The sequence below is a fragment of the Pituophis catenifer genome, unplaced genomic scaffold, assembly GCF_029215685.1.
Source record: "Pituophis catenifer annectens isolate HBS135680 unplaced genomic scaffold, rPitCat1.0.hap2 SCAF_3, whole genome shotgun sequence".
Classification (NCBI taxonomy): domain Eukaryota; kingdom Metazoa; phylum Chordata; class Lepidosauria; order Squamata; family Colubridae; genus Pituophis; species Pituophis catenifer.
The window spans coordinates 167,020,408-167,040,865 of record NW_027256883.1 but is presented as its reverse complement, the minus strand read 5'-3'; the positions used below and the strand labels follow the sequence as shown (position 1 = coordinate 167,040,865).

The 20,458-nt window shown below is 37.3% G+C and overlaps 1 protein-coding gene across 1 annotated transcript in view; it reads right to left on the bottom strand.

The window, feature by feature from the left end:
* The window catches only part of SCUBE3 (signal peptide, CUB domain and EGF like domain containing 3), a 125,791-nt gene that overhangs the window by 88,719 nt on the left and 16,614 nt on the right, over positions 1-20,458 (bottom strand). The window contains exons 2-3 of the mRNA XM_070939716.1: positions 3,094-3,216; positions 741-866 (exon numbers count right to left, since the gene is read on the bottom strand). Of these exons, the coding sequence (XP_070795817.1) occupies positions 741-866; positions 3,094-3,216 (249 nt within the window). The remainder of the gene's footprint in view (positions 1-740; positions 867-3,093; positions 3,217-20,458) is intronic.

Below are 20,458 nucleotides of genomic sequence, written 5' to 3'. Positions count from 1 at the left end.
AGTGTTTTACTAGTAAAAAGTATGAAGATGGGGTAACAAGTTAACTGCCAGACATCAATATTTACCATCTTTCCTCACCATTTTATCTTCAGTTTCCCCCACTGGAATAATAATAAAAAACTGTTTTTTACTAGGCCATTGTTTAAAATAATATTTGCAAAATAAATCCAGCTATCACAATCCTGAACTCTCAGAAATGGTGGAGATTACAATACAGACCTCTGACAATAACAGAGGAAACCACTTGAGAGCAGTTTGCATTTCTCTGCAGGAAGTAGAATCAATAAACACTGTAGTACATAACCAGTGTATTTATTTAATGTCATATGATGGCATGGAATCATTAGAATCAGAAAAGTATTCAAGCATTCAACCATATCACTTAGTTACTCTACTTTTTATATGCGAGATACACAAAACAATGTGAGTAGAACACAAAATGTGGGGCTTTATGGGATTACATTTTTAGTAGATATTTTCCACATATGAGAGGCCACTGCTTGTCTACTTTAAACAACACAGGGCTCTTTCTGTATTATCATGGTGAAAGTGATTATATAAGGATGTACTTTTATTTTACCCAATTCACTAAATCAGAAATGATAGCTTCAACAATTAATTGGAAGAATTTTGTATTAGGATCTAATATGCAGCTTTTAGCATAAACAGGATTTGGGGGGGGGGCTTAAAAGTTATAACATTTAAAAGTAAGCATTTTAAGCAATGTGTAAATTTCTTACCGAGACAGTTATGACCATCATGTGCAAGATGAAAGCCGTCGTAGCAGGTACATCGATAATTCCCTGGGATATTGACACATTCATGAACACAGCCAGCATTGTCATCACGTTCACATTCATCAACATCTGAATAAAGAAAAGAGAATATATGTGATAAGGAAGAACTTCAGAACTAAAAATCCACAAAGCTCCTATCAAGTATTTATAAAATGACTAAATTGAGAAAAACAGGGATGCGCCCTTTCACCTCATACTGATGGAGAAAACCTGTAATGGGAAGGATAACAGACTTCAGCCAAACACAATTTCAACTCTCCACACAGTTGTGAAATCTGTGAAATCTTAAACTTCCTAGTTTCATCTAGGATTATAACTGCCCTTGCTTCAACATGGGAATATGGGGGAAGCCACAACAAGTATTCTCATCATCTTTCATTATCCAAAGTGGCTTTCATTCAACTTTCATTCAAATCTATTCTAAAATTAGAGGAAGTAGAAGTAGACAATTCTCTGGGTAGTTGTTGCAGACATATTTCTTATCTAAACAGAGAAACAGAATGACCAAGGACAAAAACAAAAAACCAGTGGGATGGGAGCAGCTTCCAATTTTCTGCCCCCTAATTGTAGCTGACTGCCCTCCAGCAACCAATAGGACCAGTCTACCTAGCCTCTAGAGCAGGGTGGGCAACTGTGGCCCTTTTACAACCTGTGGACTTCAACTCCCAGAATTCCTGAGACAGCTTGGCTGTCTCAGGAATGCTGGGAGTTGAAGTCCACAGGTTGTAAAAGGGCCACAGTTGCCCACCCTGCTCTAGAGGGCTAGTCTCCAACATCTGAAGGGCAGGCCAGTCAACCCAGCCTTTGGAGGGTTAGGGCAGGACCACTCTACTGAACCTCTGGAGGATGGCATAGCAGTGCAGCAGTATTGGAGCAACCACAAACTTGCCAAACTTCAATCCCATGGGAGTCATGGGTCCTGGATTTGGAGTGCATTCTATACATTAGCCCTTTTGAGGTATCGGTACAAAAACTGTTGTCCTATGATGTGCTGTTTTGTCCACTTAAATGTTACTCACACAAGAGTTTTATTAGTCTGTACTGTAGATGTTCCAGTACATTACACTGACAATACTTTAATGATTTGTTTATTTAACAAATTATACCCCAGTTCAATAAAGACAAAGCTGTTCTTCATCCCCATTATTGTGTGCTAAATTCTTACTTATACTCAGTGGTTGGAGCTAATTCTTACAAAGTCGTTAAACTCTGCTTGTTACTGCTGCTACAAATACAGATTGCCTAGTCACTACCATTGTCCAACAGAATTTCCAAAATAACAGCACTGTATTTTTCTCTCTTTCACATTAGGTAATGGTCCGTTGGAATGACTTTAGGAGACAGTAGGAAGATCCACAGGCTAGACAATCATCATGCAAAAGCATCAGTCCACAGAAACAGAGAGGGTGTTTCAGAAGGGATCTTCCCTAGTTTTTCAGAGAGTAAAAGGAAAGAAGAGGAATACTTTGAGTACTTGCAAGCTTCTTTAATTTAACCTTATAATAAAAATAAAGCTAGTATTCATTTATCTGTATTTTTGTCTGGACTACCTTGATGTGCTATCACCTTCCCTGATTATGGATATAATACCATCACAATGTGAAATTAACAGTAATTTCCAATTTTTACATCATTTAGAATCTGATCCTGATAGCTCACTTTCAAAATAGGATACATGGATCATTTAGAGGACATGAATATTTAACATTAATTATAAAGTAGACAACTTGTTTACATCAAAATTATTAATGGAGTCACACAGAATTAATTCCAGTAAATCGTTCTTTCTCCCTCAACTGCATTAAGTATTTCAACCAACTGCTATGGAGCACTGAGAGAAAATTATCTCAGGATACCTAGATAAAATTAAGCAAGATTCTACCTAATCTATGTTTGAACAGAGGCTGTATGAGTACTTCATCAAAGATGGATGGATTTTCCAAAGAAAAGAGAAAAAATAGGGAAATAATAAATTTACTTAGCTAAATAATTTTTAAAGAAACTTTTTTTTAAAAAAAACTGGAATAGCCCTTGTTTTTAATCACAATTGTTCCAACTATAGCAAATAAACACATTTGTAGAAACACCTACAATACTACAGGCAACACCCAGCTAATAAAAATTCCTCAAAACCCAATGGGTGTTTCTTTTCCATTTGCAACCTTAATGATATTTAATCCCAGGTCATTTTTAAATTCATTTAAAATCACATCCTGTTAATTTCTGGCTTGGGCAATTAAATATAGATGGATTTCCCTTTCATCTTTTCTTTTTCTGTGCTATCTGCTCTGCCTACCTTTGCAGTGCTTCCCATCCCCGGTGTAACCAGATTTGCAGATGCATTTGTATGATTTGGGAGTGTTCTGGCAGATGGCATCAATGTGGCAGTTGTCAGTCCCATCAACACATTCATCAATATCTGCAAAGGAAAGGGGAGAATGTGACATAATCAAAGCCTGAATCTTTAGAGTTTTACCATGGCTGTCTAATCATAGTGTTTTGGGGAAAGAATATTAAAGTATCAGAAAATCATACTCATTTACAGAGCCCTTTGCCGTTTCTCTCAAGAGTAGGAATCTTATATTAGATCTAGTGGAGGGTACGGTGGTCCTTTACAGTGTATGCTTGCTAAAGTTTTCATTTAATATAAACCCACCATGTAATGTTTCCTCAATCTTTCCCAGTCAAGTGCACCCCTATAATTCTTATTGTTAGTTTTTTAAATTTTATGGTCTTAGTACCAAGTGATAGGTTACAAGTTAGAAGAACTACTCCTTTTACATATGCTCTCCATGATCCTGACACTCATGTACCCCACTTCTGTCCTAGTGGCATAGATTTGTTTTTAAGTTCAGTGTTTTTGAATTAATATGTGTTGTTAAGTATTAGACTGCAAAATTATTCTGCATCTGCCAAATAACAGCATCCACCATATCCTCACCCCCAAAATTATCCAATTCAGTGGAAAAAAGCTTATGTATATGTGTATGATGTGCATACACAAATCAGGATACATCATTACCTGATCATTTAGCATCAGACAGCTGAAGTATCGAAGAGCTATCACTGTTATATTTATTTATGCAATATTTTCTATAATGTCCTCTTGAAAGAGTCCAATTTACAATTATCATATTATATCAACACATACCAAACAAACAAATATCCTCATACATCATCTAATCCCATAAATTACAATAAATCTTACTGTAAGCTTTCAAGATAGGTCAAGAAATGGACCCCACACATACAATGGACCCCAGGAATGTAACTTTATTATTATTGTACCATATAATTATACAAGCCTGTATAATTTTCTGTTTGTTCCCTTTTATATTAACACAATCAAGGCACTGCCATTCTAAGTTGCTTTCTCATGCTTGCTTCTACAATTATGAAACACTTTCTCCAAGTCCCTCCTTAGTGATATTTCATCCCAAGGTCATCTCTAAATTTATTTATATCTACAAAAATAGTTCATATTAAAATATCCATCTTGTCTGCCATTAATCATCAAATATTCACTGAAAAATAATTGTCTTCATGAACTTCTGAAAGGCTAACAGGTTTGGGAACTCCACAAACTTCAAAATGCCGCTCCACAGTGTGGGGTCATCCATCAAGACTTCATGTCTCAGCATCTTCTCCCAAGAAGAACAAAGGCAGTATCTAATTTAGACAATAGTATTGTAAGCACATTGAGGCTGACCCATGTAGATCTTTATAGTTCAGCAGCAACTGTTTGAACTAGATTCTGGTAATGAACAACAAAGGTTTTGCTTCCTGAACACTTTTGGGTGTATCTTATAGATTTTTGGTTGCTAATCATGAAAATAATTTAACCTATCACATATCTTTTTATAGAAATTGTGTATTTTTACACAATGGCAATGTATACCTTTCAATACTTGCTGGCTATGCTGCACACATGAAAGAAACATATGAAAACATAGAACTGTAGTTGAAGCACATCCGATACACCAAATACAACTGGAACATCTGCAGAGAGTAGTGGCTCTGCTACTCGGAATGCAGCTCAGATATACCAAGTCCTGTTGTTACATATGCGGATGGGACTGTCATGCAGGAAAATTACAATATATTAAAAAGAAATGGCCACTCTGCCCTTGGTTCCAGGGCAGAAAAATGTGGCACATGAACCACTTGTTGACCTGACAAAGGTGTTTTTGCCTCCACATGATATAAAATTTGGACTGATGAAAAATTTAGTGCAATGAACAAGGAAGATGAAGGTTTTCATTATTTGAGACAGATGTTTCCAAGAATAACTGATGCCAAGATTAAGAAAAGCATTCTTGTTGGTCCACAGATCAGATACATCATCAATGATGAGTGGTTTGAAGATCTGTTAGTGGGGCCAGAAGAAATCACCTGAAAAGCATTCAAGGATGTTGCTTAGAATTTTCTTGGCAATTACAGAGCATCAAACTACATTGGCTGCTTGACAAACTTCTTAGAGCATACAAGAACATGTAACCAGGTCATTGCCACAATGGAAAAATGGTATCAAGACAATTGGAATCTATCATTGCTGGCTGACACTGCAGCAAGATGCATCTGACACTGAATACAAACAAAAATCAGCAGCAAAACCCTTTTAGACCTGTTGAACTCATGCAGCATGTTGGAAACATTATGCAATTGAATATATTATAGTCATTAAAAGTTAATTTCATATTTCTCAAGATTCTTGCATGATACAGTCATTCTGAAGATATATTTTGCTTTTGAGGAGACAAAACTTTTGAAAAAAAATTGTGGTCCAATCAATGCAGCTACAGAAACATGTTGCTAAGCCTACTTGTAAGTTAGCAGAATTTTGTATTTACTGGAGTTTCCAATTCATCTAAAAAACAATCCCATATAGACTGCATTACAATACTAATATCTCTAATTGCATGGTAATTATGACATGAGTCACTGTTTCTTGGCCAAGAAAGGCCAACAATTAGTTGTGCAAAGGTTGCCATAGCCTCCACTTGTTACTTTAATAGAAGCCATGAATTCAGGAGAATCCCCAAGGTTCAAAACTGCCCTGTTTTCTGTGGCCCAAACATTTTGTCCAATAACTCTACAATTCAAAATTGTTCCTTCCAAATCCATGTAATGAATCCACTTTTGAAAATATCCTGTAAAGCAATGGCCCCCAACCTTTTTGGCATCAGGGACCAGTTTTGGAAGAAAAATTGTATTCCAGAGAGTGGGTGGAGGTGGTTTTGTGTACAACCTAGAAGCTGCACATACACAGATGAAGATTTGCTCGCTTATCTGTCACTTGCATAGCCCAGTTCCTAACAGGACATGGGCCAGTACCGGTCCATGGACCAGGGATTAGGGACCCCTGCTATAAAGTATATGCAGGCAAACTATAAGCCACATGAGTTACTTTATCTTTCTGTATCACCTTATATTTATGCTCATATGAATGGCTATATCTGTTTATGGGAGAGAAAGTAGTGAAAGGGAGATGAATAAAAGAGAGATGAATGAAAAACAAAGGAATGAATGAAAAGGGGACAGGAAATGGTCTATTTGCTTTTGATCCTCCTTATTTTCAATTTTGCCTCAATCACTACTGAAATTGAGCCCTCAAATCAAGAAGGTTTTCCGGACTTCCGGTTTGCTGCTGGCCGCCGCCAGATGTTCCTTCGGGATCGTCAGCTTCCACTGCCTGTTAGAGCCGCCTTCACAACGGAATGGCGGCTCGAAAAAACTCCGTTTCCATGAGGAAACAGAGATAGAGCCGGCTGGGGTGGGTAGAACTCTCTGCATAGTCCCAAAGGTTTTTCTTTTACTTTTGGGACGGAGCGGATGAGCTTCCCCATATCCCCAGCCGCTGCTCCGGGCTTTGGGAGACCTCTGCTAAATGCAGAGCTAGGTGACAAGAGCAAGCCTGCGAATTTAACAGATTGATTAAAGAAAATGTGAGCTGGACCTGTGATACAGAATCACAAGTATTTTACTTATTTTATAAAAACTATTCAAGAGAAAGGGGGAAAGGAAAGAGGAAAAAAAAAGGACTTTTAAAATGGCGTCTGCCGAGGCTTGAGAAGAGGCTGAAAGGGAAAGTCCTTCCGTTCTCTATTATTACAATGTAGCGGAATAAATACCACTGGCTACAATTGTAGACAAAACTTCGCTCCCGTGTTCTTTTTCTCTCTCTTTTTTTCCTGGGGATCGGATATTGCTTCTGGTTGGAAAGAAGTCCTTTTTTTTTTTTTTTTACAAAGCTTGCCTGGGCGGAAACATGGCACTGAGACTTATAAAGTCAGACAAACAAGTAGTGGGGGGGGATTCCCCCACTAACAAGCTAAAGGAACAAGTTTTAAGTCTCCAGTCTCAGAAACCTGATTTTAATATAATAGAATTTCTCTTAGAGGAGATTGTAAGAAGGGATGAGATTGTGAATCAGCACCTTGAAAAATTTAAGCAGGAAATTAAAGAATTGGTGAAATCTAAGTTTGATTTTTTGGAGCGAAAAATTTTAAAAATGGCTAATGGCTTTTCAGAATTTATGATACAGTTGGATGCAAATACTAAGTTACTAGAGTCTAAAATGGAAGAAACTCAAGATAATTTGGACAATAGAATTCAAAAAATTGAAAATGATTTGATAAATATTCAAGATAATAGCTCAGAAGAAAAACCTAAAATGGAGGCTGATCAAAAGACTGGCAATGTAGAAAATTTGCAACAGAGGATTGAAAGAGAGGTTTTAATGGTACAATATAATTTTACTGAATATGCGATAAGACTGAGAGGTTTGCAGGAAAATGACAGAGATGATTTAAGGAAAATATCTTCTGAAATTCTAGCTGGGATTTTAAAGGTTCAACCTGAGGAAGTGTTTTGTAGGATTGACAGAGTTTACAGAATAAACTCCTGGATTGCAAAGCAAAGGCAATTGCCTAGAGATGTGGTGATTTATTTTACAGATAAAGAAATTAGGAATAACATTGTGCAAAATTCCTTCAATTCTAATTTGCAATTGTATGGAAGAAAGATTTGGATTTACAAAGAACTCCCACCTAAGATATTAATGGAAAGGAAGAAATTTGGTTTTTTGGTGACTGAGTTAAAAAAAAGAAATATTCCATTTAGGTGGGACGTCCCAGTTGGTATTATATTGAGATATCAAGGAGAAAGATACCAGTTAAATACTGTTGAAAGAGCGGAAGAATTTTATCAAAACATTTTGAAAATGAATTTAACATCTTTAGGCACAATACAGGATAAGCAGAAAGAGTTGGAAATAAAGGGAAAATATCGAATTACAGAGACTGTACCAGATAAATTGCCTTTGGATTTTTTGGATACCCCAGCTGGATTATTTACAAATTTGAGAGAAGTGCCATCTGACTCTAACGTGATGACTTATCAAGTTAAAGACAAGTATGGATACCAACCAGATGATATACAAGGGGCAAAAAAGAAACACGAGATACAAAAACAAAACCAACAAGATCAACCTATAAAGCAGAATGAAAACCGATTAGTTGATATACAATCTGTAGAAAGGAAACCAGGATGGAAATTAAACCCACAAAAAGAAAAGAAAAAAAGAAATAGGTCGTACAAAAATAGAAATTTCTAAACCAAGCAACAGTGAAGCCAGTAACTTTAAAAAATGTATGAATATGTGAAAAGATAGTGGAGGCGAAGTATTGGTTAATATTATACTGAGGACAGTGACAGACCTCTGCATTGCCGTAATTCTGGGATGTGAAAAGAGCCTTAAACTGTTGGATTTGAATCATCTACTTTGGATTTTTTTTTTTTTTTTGTACCGATAAATATATTATAACTATCTTGAGTTACAAGGCAAGAGAGTTACGTTGGGGCATGCAGAAGATCTGGTTGTTACCCACTAGGATGATGGGAATCAATAATCCTGATGAAAGCCACAATTACAACTATATGGAATATAACTATAATGTCACTCGGGTGGTTGCTTTTACTTTAATATATATATGAGGATATTTACTACTGATGGGGGCAGATATGACTGAAGATTTTGAACAAACTGTTGCATCAGGAAGCTATGTCACCCTATTATGGATGATGGTCTTAATAATCCAGTGGAAAGACTTCAAAGAAGATATTATATGGACTATAAACTTAAAGTCATTGTCTTTTCTTTCTATTTAGATATATTGGATATTCCTCCTGGAAGCACGAAGCCGAGAACACCAGCCTGAAGATGACGAATGAGACTTCGTCGAAACGTCGCCAAGACACTTCCAATTTTACGTGGGAGAAGACCCGAATAACCAAAGACCTATATATATATATATATATATATATATATATATATATATATATATATATATATATATATATATATATTTAAGCAGAGTGGGTAGTGATTCAAAGATATTAAGAATTGTTGTGTATGGTAATTTTGCAGGAAAGTGGGTGAATGTTAAAGCAGGATTTACTATATATTTTTAAAGCGGAAGGTGGTTTTGAAATGTTGTAAAATAATATATAGATAAAAGCTTGAAAGAGGAGAAAAAGGGCAGATTATTGTTAAATTGGGGGTTATAAAAATATGTTAAATTAGAAGTCATCATATAATGTCATAGTAGAATCTTTTCTCTTTCTCTTTTTCTTTTTTTTTCCTTTTTTTTTTCTTTTTCTTTTTTGAAATGTATGGTTAAAAGGGGATGTTATAATATTAATAATATTTCTAGTAAGTAAAGGTCAGTATTTAGAGGAGGGAGTAAGTAATCTGTTATGAATTAGGTTTTTTGTTATGAAGAAGTCACAGGGGGTGAGGGGGGGTGAGGGGGGGTTAGGGAGGGGGAGGGGGGGAAAAAAGGGGGAAAAACTTGTATTTGAAAACTTTTTCAATAAAAAAAAAAAAAGAAGGTTTTCCAACCCTACGGAAAGGCTCTTCCTGCTTTAAAAATTCCAATTACTGTTCACACAGGTTTCTTAAAATTATTTAACAGCAAAGAGCCAGCTGTATCCACATATTATTCAAATCATCTAAGAAAAAAGAATGGTGGTAAAGTTTTAAAAAATAGACATAAAGGCATTCAAAATGTTTCACCTATTTCTCAGGAATTTAGCAGTCTTCATTCCTTCAGGAAGACTGCTTATGCCTCAAAACTTTGTCCAGTTCTGTCAGGATTTTAAACTATAGTTGATGACAGGTTCAAAGATTGAATTTTAGCCTGAATCAAATCAAATGTCCTCCAGATCAGTCCAAACTGAACTGAGCAGTTGTTCAAATTGTTGGTCAAAATCATATTCAGAGCTTTAATCAGAAACCTTTGCCAGTAAATACTTATATAAAGCCGAAACAATTCTAAGTGATTTCTTGCTTAGTAACTATAATGCATTAATAATATCATGTTCCTAGTCACATGTTCTAATTTACATGAAAGCTGGGACATGACCACTGAAGTAAAGACAAGGATAGAGAAAGCTCGAACAACATTCTTCAAAATGAAAAAGGTCTTCTGCAGTTACGACATAAATCTAAGAATGAAAATCAGGCTTGTCAGATGTTATATCTTTTCTATCCTGCTCTATGGAGTAGAGAGTTGACAGAAAGCCACTTGAAGAGACTAGAAGCATTTGAAATGTGGATTTACAGGCAGCTGTTACATATAAGCTGGGTTGACAAAATAAGAAATGAGGAGGTGATTAGCCACATGGGAAAGCCAATGGAAATCATCAAAACCATTAAAAAGCGAAAGTTAGAATATTTTGGACATGTGATGTGACACTCGGAATAATACTTCACTTAATCCTTCAGGAAAAGATTGAAGGCAAACAAGGTCCAGGCAGAAGAAGAACATCATGACTTCAAAATCTAAGAGACTGGTTTGGACAAAACTCAGCAGCATTTTTTCATGCGGCTGTTGATAAAAATAGGATCGCCAACATAATCGCCAATGTCCAATGACGGATATGCACAAGAAGAAGATGCACACATGTACAATATGATCAGATGGAACATTTCTGGCAGCTACAACTTTGAAACAAAGGGAAGATAGTGTTTATTTCAAGGAATAGTCTATGCTCATGCATCATAAAATATTTTAACAGAAACTGGCAAATCTAAATTGCTCAACGCCAACTGCAAATAAATTCAGAAATGAGGTCCCAGAAATGAAATAATTGTAGGGGAAAAACAAAATAAGCAACTCCTAGCCAAAGCACACTATATATTCTTCCTTGCTTGCCAAAGATTGCTAGCAGCTTTGAAATTCATAGTGAATCTTGCTGAACAATAATCTTATATAGTTTTAATAAAAAGTTTGTACAATGCTTGCCTTCCTTATGGCATACTTAAAAAGGAATAGAAAAAACATACGTGAATTACAAAATAATATTCACCAACTGACAAAATATCCTATACCACCTCAATTTCTTGATATGGAACCCCAAGTTTGCATCTTTCTCTTTTCAATATCCAACTCATTGTCAATGCCAATCAATTAAACAACAGTGTGTAAAAACATAACCCAATATTTCTGGCTCTGTGCTGGTATTTATGACTGATATTTGGAATGAAGGAGACCAACAAGGTTCAGACATGTCAGGTTTTTATCTGCTGCTATGGCTTGGTTCTTATAAATTCACTTTCTGCAGCTTGCAGTGTGGGTTTAAGACCAAAGAGTCTTCCATTTGCTCCCAGAGGGTATTTGAATGCCTGGTCAAGCAAACAAAACAAAACCCAAGGTGAGTGGGGTCATGAGAATTAATAGAGAGGTCAGTTGCAGGTATATTATTAGACATTACTTGACACAAATGGCATCACCTAGCTAACCTTGCCTGATTGTGGTAGCTGAGCAAGGATGTTGCCTAAACTGGGAATTTTAAACAAACAAAAAATTCCAGAAAGTAGCAATGGCAAATCATTTCTATTGCATTGACAAGGAAACAATATGGAGCCATCAGGAATCAAAAAGTAATGAGGAGACCTCATTACTTTTCATCCAATGCACAATACTATTCCAAATTCAAATACAATTGTCTTGGTTTATTAAAGAAGATGATTTCAAATCTTGATGTTTCTGGAAGCAAAAAAACAAAATTAAGGTAACAAGAGACGATATTCTAGGACAACTTGAAAAATGACACCATTAACAAATCACTGTGTCCTGGTGGCAAGCATTCAAGAGTTCTTTTATGACTCAAATATGAAATTCTGAACAAAAATTACCTAGCAAAAATATGCAACTTGTCACTCAGATCCAACGCAATACCAGAAGACTCAAAAATAAATAATGGGACTTTTTAAAAAAAGATCTAGGAGAGATTGAGGAAATATAGGTGACTCAATATAATTTCTGTTTCAGTCAAACTAATATAAAAGGTAATAAAAATAGCAATACCTGGACACATAAAGGAATAAAGCTTATCAACATAAAATCAACATGGATTCCACAAAGGAAAATTCCCTCACCAATTTTTACAGTTTTCTGGGAGTGACACAGGCATGCATAGAAACATGACCCCCTCAACACTGTATACTTGGATTTTCAAGAAGCTTTTGACATTTCTCATCAAAGACTTTTCAGTAAATGTAGCATTCAGGGGGTTAAAAGGATCTGACCTTTTATGAATTACTAATTGGCTTTTTCAAAAGAGGAAAAACAAATGAATAATTTTCTAAATGAAAGGAAGTAAGAAGTGGAATCTTCACTTGCATAGGAAGGCAGAAAACACTTTGTATATATACTGATTAATTCAAAACTGTAACTAATCATGAAAAAAGATTAGGGTCACAGGGGAGTCAACTTAATGTACGGCATCTATGAGGAAGACAAATTCCATGCTAAGGATCATCACCTAATGAAGTTGACTGAAAGATTTAGGCAAAAGAAAGTACTTTTTTACGCAACAGACATAGGAAAATGCTTCTTTACTCTATGACACTGTCATGTACACAGATGATGTTCCCAGACATTAGTCTCCTACAGTTTGTTAGTTTGTCTAATACATGAACATATTCCCATCTTAAAACAGTTCCCTGTAATTTTTCAAATAACAGCTGACACAGACAAGCTCCCTTTTTACACCCCATTGAATTCAATCTGAAGTCAAACCAAGTTGCTGAAAAAAATGGTTTTGATTTTGGATGATGATAAAAGTGCTATGGATTTTCCTCCAACAATTAACTCTGACTTCAACAGAATGTACATCTTAGCATTATGAATCTTGGCAGTGCCAAGTGTCATCACATGCCAACTAGCAGTCTAGTCATGGTATCTGATAAAATTATCTGTGTGCAATATAGCTTAACCACTACATCAGAAAATGGATGTTTTAACCAAAAGCTGGTTTCTGTTTTCCTCTCTTGGTAAATCTTCTCATGTCTCCAGTGGCTTGGGCCATATTGTAATTCTTGACTGATGACCAGGGGTGTGTGTCAATTATCCAGGGTTGTGGTTAATGTAAAGTAACAAATATGAATACACTGTATAAATGTTTATACAATGTGTACTTACATCCAAACATACATACACACCAAAGCCTCTGATGAATATCAAAACTAAAAAATATTTTATCTCCCTCATGTTGAACCATGAAATTGTCTTTCAATAGTAGAATATTCATCTTGTCAAGATTTCCAAAGCACATTATCCTATGGAATTTTTGCCTATCTTGCAGCTTTTAAAAATACAGGAACTTACAGAAGGAAAATGGAAGATCATCCTGTTGGTCAAAACAAATAGTTATGGCCAAAGAAGCAATAAATATTTGGCGGTTCTGTTCCTATATACAATAAGCTGTAAAATGAATCCATACAATTAGTGGTTCCTGAATAAACAGACACTGGAGTGGAACATGTACCTCAACATAAGATTTGTGGTTGTCAGTCATCACTGGGCAAATGTTCTCCTATTGAAGCAGTTTAGTTAAATCTGGACAATAAGAGCATCCATTTGAAAACATTTTTTCTTCTCTTTTATAAAAGTCCTACCTTGTCAGCAACAACTTTTTTCCCCAGAGTCCCTTGGGATTAATACCAGCAGATTTATCTCTTCTTTTGTACTTTGAAGAGATCACAGTCTTTGAAGGCTAACCTCTACTACACCATCCTATTTTGAAATCTGACCTTTCTAGTTTCCCTTTAGTTAGTTTCATTTTCCTTTTGGTTTTGTAGGGGCTATTAAAACAATATTTTTAAGAAGAGAAAAGGTAGTCAAAAAGTACTTAATAACAAATAAGTGCATTTTTCTGCAAGCTTAATGAAATAAGCTTTGCAAAAATTGATTTTATATTTTAAATATCTATTAAAAGAACAATTTGCGATACTCAGCTCCATATATTTTATTAAAGCCCAAGGTGCATGGCATCCCTTCTACCTTAGTGCTTGTATGTGATAAGACAACTTTCAAATATACACCAACCGGAAAGCATTTCTGTGGGTGGATGCTAACTAGTTTTTCAACTATCAGCACTCACAAGCTTTGTTTATGAAGGCCAGATTCTTCAAGGAAGTGTGCTTGTATCTAAACAAATATCATGTAAACTATAGTGTTTCCTTCTGTGAGCTATATTCATGAACTGTATGTATGTATATACAGTATACATATTAGTACTGACATTTTATTAGTTAAAATGTGGGTGAATAAAAGAGAAAACTGGCAGCAGCCCACAAGAAAATAAATTCTGCACTGAGTCATATTTTCTTATCCCTGGGAATAGAATCAGGCTTTCCAAACAAGACTATACAGAAAAGTCAGTGACCACATTTTTCTAAATTAAACTAGGGGATCATAGACAGCCTGCCACTAAATGGGAGTGGCTCCAGGCCCTTGGAGTTATTACACCAGCAACCCATGAATAAGGCTATGGCTGAAGGTTCATAAGTTAAATACTAAACAGTCCCAGCAGGATGTGCAGCACCCTCTAACCTTTTCCTTCCTCTTCAAAGCACTTTATTCTGGCCACATAGCCACAGGCTCCACTTTCTGGTCTAAGGTAGATTTGAGCTTCTGCAGATTTTGGCAAGGAACTTAATATCAACAGTAGCATCTTGTCCCCCAGCAAATCAACACTTGCACTGAATATGACTTAGTGGTGAGCATCACAGCTTTGGAAAAGAAGAAGCTTGATACTATTGCAGACAGAAGAGTGAAACTTGCCAGACATATTTACAGTACTTCATATTTAAAAGGTACAGTAATTCAGCAAAAGCAGAAATTCGGGAAGTATCAGATCTTAATCATTAGTAGTACATCGATATACAATATAACTCTTGAGCAATATTTTTCTATATATATCTAAAGGATATATCAATAGCAATAATCCAAAAAGAGTATTACTTAAGACATGTTTATATATTAAGAAATGTGTAAAATGCCATATTGCAGTTTGTGATACTGAATTAGTATTGTTATCTCTCTTTGATGCCAGACAGCCCAATATGGACATTCTTCATACTGGGAATGGGTGGACCAACTGAATTTGGCCATTGTGGTTAAGAGACTTAAAATCAGAATCTACAAATTCATCTGCAGATGGGATAGTTTTATTCCTTTAGGTATTAAAATTTTGAGGCAATATTTTTAATTGATTATTCTAGGTATATTTATACATTTGTTTTAGCTGCTTAATGCTTTTTTCAAAAAGAAGGCATTATAAAACTATTGTTTATTAACTATATTGCACTATGAATGCTTGCCAGAATAGAATCAGATAGGATCCTGCTAAAAGGAGTTCTATAATTAGAAATTTAATATAAAAATAGGGTGATGGAGTGAGGAACAGAGAAGCAATATGCAATTGTTTAAATTGCACTTGGAAAAGTACATGTGGTACTTCAAAGTTAAAAACTAGGAGCATGGATTTGAAAATGGACAGGATGGGCATCACATAGTCAGAGTGATGCCCTTAATCCCTATATTGGCATCCTGACCATTTTCAAATCCATGCTCCTAGTTTTTAACTTCAAAGTTCCACATGTACTTTCCACATGTACTAAGAGAGGAAACAAGCCAGAAACAAGTTGAAATCAAGAGAAACCAAAGACTAACCTGATCTATAGAAGAAATGAACTAGGAGTATCTCAAAAGTTTTGCTAAAAGCTTAAAGACATTGTAAACAACTAAGGGGGGAGAGAGTGAAAGTGAATGCATTATCAAAAGCCAAGTTCAGCTGGTCCTAGAAGTTTCTCCATTCAATAAGAAGAGCCTTGCCAATGGATAAGAAAAATGAACAAGAATGACCTGGAAGGAAAATAATTTGACTTTCATCTGACTTTTTGAATTCAGATATACTAGTCTAATTTATAGCAGGAGACAGTAGCTAATAGTGAGCCTCGTCTTACAATGTAAGGATAAATTGCATTTTATTCTGTAGTGACATAAAATATATCAAAACAGATAGCCCATTGTGGGGTTCTTGGTGTTTTCTGAGCTTGGTTGTTTTCTTTCAGACAGTTCATTACTCAACTAGATAACTGCATCAGGTAACTAGGTAACTGATGTTGTTACTTAGTAGGTTAATGAAACATCTGCAAGAAAACAACCAAGCTCAGAAAACATCAAGGACCCCACAGTTAAACCCTGTGCTACAAATATTCTCTTCTATAAATAGCCAATTATCTACATATATATTATATGCATGCATTTCGGCATGTGTATATAGTTATTTATTTCACTAAAGAAGTGAAAAATTGCAACTTTCATGTTGGAGAATCAGCTTCATGTCTGGCAGGAAGTCTCCTATGCAAATGCATTAGTTAACAACCTTCTCAGCAGTAGTTCTCTGTAGGGCAGTTTGTAATCAAGTGACTGATGTCAGCAATGAAAGCCTACAGCAACTTGTAATCAGTGTTGCAATTTCCCACCGTGTCAAAAGGTCGATGTAGAGAAAGTCCAGAATACTGGGAGGAAATCAAAATGGCTGACATAAGAGGGCCGATGATTGGTGACTAATACTGATGAATCCTGCCATGTTGCTGCAACCTTGGTAGCTTAAGATGTGTAGACATCAATTCCCAGAATTCCCAAGCCAGAATGTGTGGGAGTTGAAATCCACACATCTTAAAGCTTGGCAAGGATTGAGAAATACTGTCTTAAACAAACTTCTGAGTTATTGGGAAGGACAAGTCAAAGTTTTGCGAATATATATGACATGGCTACAGTTGCCTTATGTTAATGTAACATTCATTTCTGGGGAAAGAACTCATTGTGAGTAAATGAGGCCCCCCTCCTTTCTTTCACACACACACACACACACAGATATACTTTTTCTTAGCTTGACTGTCTTTGGAAAATCCAACTTTGGACAGAGATTCTCTAGAACTATGTGTACTTTAAACATCCACTTATCCCAATAGGAACAGAACTAGGAATTTAAAAAAAACAGGCAAAGAAGAGTAAAACCAAGTAAATAAAATTACAGTGCATCAGTCTTGGCCTATATATTTGCAAAACTCACTTTAAAAGGGGATTGGGAAGCATCACTTTGGGGATTTTCACAGTTTCAAGAACAAGGATTGTAGTTAGTTGTGTTGTGTTCAGGCTGGATCTTAGTAAGATGTCCACACAGTTGCATAAATATACTTGGCAAAAGAGGAAACTGTGAAAAGCAGTTGGGACTGGTGGTTAAAGGAGAATAAATAAACTGGAACAGGAAAAGCACAGTCCAAAGGAAAAAATTAATCTAATACTGAGAGAAAGTCTTAAAGGAGAAGGTCTAGAAAAAAACTTGTAATATATAAATACTACTGAGCAGATCCATGGTACAAACAAAAGTACTAGACAACTAAGCAATAATACAATACTGCAGGTTGGGCACATTCTGAAATATCATACAAATCCTTCTGTGCTGTATTCATTTTCACAGAGTGCCCATCTAAAAGTATCATTTAACCTGAAATATTAACCAAACTATAGTATATCCCAGGTTGAATGGGAGATAGATCCAGATGACAAGAACAGAAACAATCATTTGCGTGAGCAAGGCACACACACACACACACACACACACACACACACAAACACACACAGAGGAATGCCTCCTAATAAATGTAACAGCATCTTGTTATATACAAATTTGATTATACAAATAATCAACAAGGCATCTCTGAAAAACAGAATACAAGGACAATACCATTCTTTATTGTACTTAATTACTGCCAGAGAGGGTAGTTTCTGAGTTTATTATATCGTATAGCAATATATTTAGATGACTTTGCATTCGAAAGAAGGGAGGTATCATTGGATGAGCCCTGATACTGATGATGTCAGTGAAGAAATTTAATCCTCTTTTAAACCAAAGTTAACATAAAAACAAACCAACAGTGTGTCAGGACAAATATTCTCTTCCCATAAGATCCAACTGTAATTACAACTATACAAGCAGGGAGACACAAAGACAGGACTCCATGGTTATTCAATAGGCAAGACTTATAGGGATTGTTTTTAATTTGGTTTGTGTGTGTGTGTGTGTGTGTGTGTGTGTGTGTTTTCTTCTAGCCAGGTTTTCCCTACGTAACCAAGGTTTTTCTGCAGCCCTAGCTCAGTGGAATCACATCCACTTGATTCTGGGCTTTTTTCTTTCTGGCAGCCAGCAAGTTCTTGCTGCCAGGTGAGAGACTTATATAGATCTATTTCTGGCTCGTTAGCCATCATCAGTAAGCCACACCAACATTTCATGTATCCTCCCTGTAAAGGTACAATATCTATTTTCTTACTTCTTCATAGGTTTTATGTGTGTTTTTCCCCTAGCCAGGTTTTTCCGACGTAACCAAGGTTTTTCTGCATCCCTAGGTCAATGGAATCACATCCACTCGATTCTGGGCTTTTTTCCTTCTGGCAGCCAGCAAGTTCTTGCTGCCAGGTGAGAGACTTATATAGATCTATTTCTGGGTGTGGAAAGAGATTCTGTCTTCCTCAGGGAGGACGTCCTTTTTACATAGATGTGGAGAGCCCTCCGCACATCTAAGGTATGCTGTTCCAAGCAGTGGATTGGCTCAGGACAGAAATTGGGTAATATCAGTTCCTGAGCCCTGTGGAATCATGTGTTAACCTTGGGAATGAATGTTGGGTCCAGGCGTAAAATCACTCTGTCAGAGTGGAAGATGCAAAGGTCTTTCCTGATCGACAGAGCCAACTCGGATATTTGCCTAGCGGACATGATGGCGATTAGAAACGCTGTCTTATATGACAGGTAGCATAGACTGGCCTCCCTCAAAAGCTTGAAAGGACCCGGGGTGAGGGAGTTTAAGACCTTGGTTAACTTCCATGTGGGGAACCAGTGTATCATGGAAGGTCGAAGATTAGTGGCACCCCTGAAGAACTGCTGGACCACTGGGTGTTGAGAAAGGGAGTCCTTGGCTCCACATGTCAAAATGGAGGAAAGGGCTGCTAACTGCCTCCAAATAGTATTTGGAGATAGTCCATCATCTAATCCATCTTGTAAAAAGTCCAACATGTGGGCCATGAAAATGTCTGTGGGGACCAGGCTTCGTTTAGCGCACCAGCCGCAAAAGGTTTTCCATGTGGCATTATAGATACAGTTGGTGGAAGCCCTGCGTGAGGCCTGAATCGTTTTGATGACACTGGAGGAAAAATTGTCCCCACTCAGCAGGCTCCAGTCAAGTGCCAGGCGGTCAGTTGGAACCACTGAGAGTCCGGGTGGACCAATGCTCTCTGGCTAAGGGAGATCCTGTCCTGAAGGATCCTCCAGGGCCAAGCCACAATAAGCTCACCAGGTCCACAAACCAAGGCCATCTTGGCCAGTGAGGGGCCAGAAGTAGAAGTTCCACCTCCTCCTCCAGTAGCTTCCTGATGACTTTCGGAATCAGCAGACGAGGAGGGAAGGCGTAAAGCAGCCCTGAAGGCCACAGACTGCGAGCATCCACTCCTTCTGCCCCTAGCATCAGAAACCTGGTGAAAAATCTTGGGAGTTGGCAGTTGTCTCGGGTGGCAAATAGGTCGACTGTTGGGACATATCCCAAAACAGGGATGGATACAGGTGCCACTCCACGTGGTCGACTGAAGCCTGGCTGAGCCAGTCCACCTGCATGTTTGCCACCCCCGATATATGTGCTGCCTGTATGGACAGCAGATGAGTCTCCACCCAGAGGCCCAGCTGTTTGGTCTCCTGCATGAGGGGCCTGGAATGGGTCCCCCCGAGGCAGTTGATGTGGGCCTTGGCAGCCATGTTGTCCCTCAAGACCAAAATGTCCCGGCCTGAAACCACATCCTCGAAACTCCTGAGGGCCAGGTGTATTGCCCGGAGCTCTAATCAATTTACGTTGTGATTCAGATCCTCCTGAGTCCGCTGTCCCTGAGCCATGTGTGATAGGAGGTGAGCTCCCCAGCCAAACAGGCTGGTGTCGGTTGTTACTACCAGTCAATCTGGCTCCCTGAACCTGCAGCCCTTGGAGATGGCATGGGAAGTCCACCACCTGAGAGAAAGGAGCACCTCTGTTGGGACTTGCACCCTGGTCAGGGATGTGTTCCTGTGGGACCTCTGATATGGGAGGAGGAATGACTGCAGTGACCTGCTGTGGAGACGTGCTCAAGGTGTGATGGCAATGCAGGACACCATCTTTCCCAGGAGCTGAGAAAGCAGAAGGAATGGAACAGATCACTTTATCATGATGCATCTTGCCAAGTCCCTCAGACTGGATTGGAGCTGCAGGGAGAGATAAACTTTGG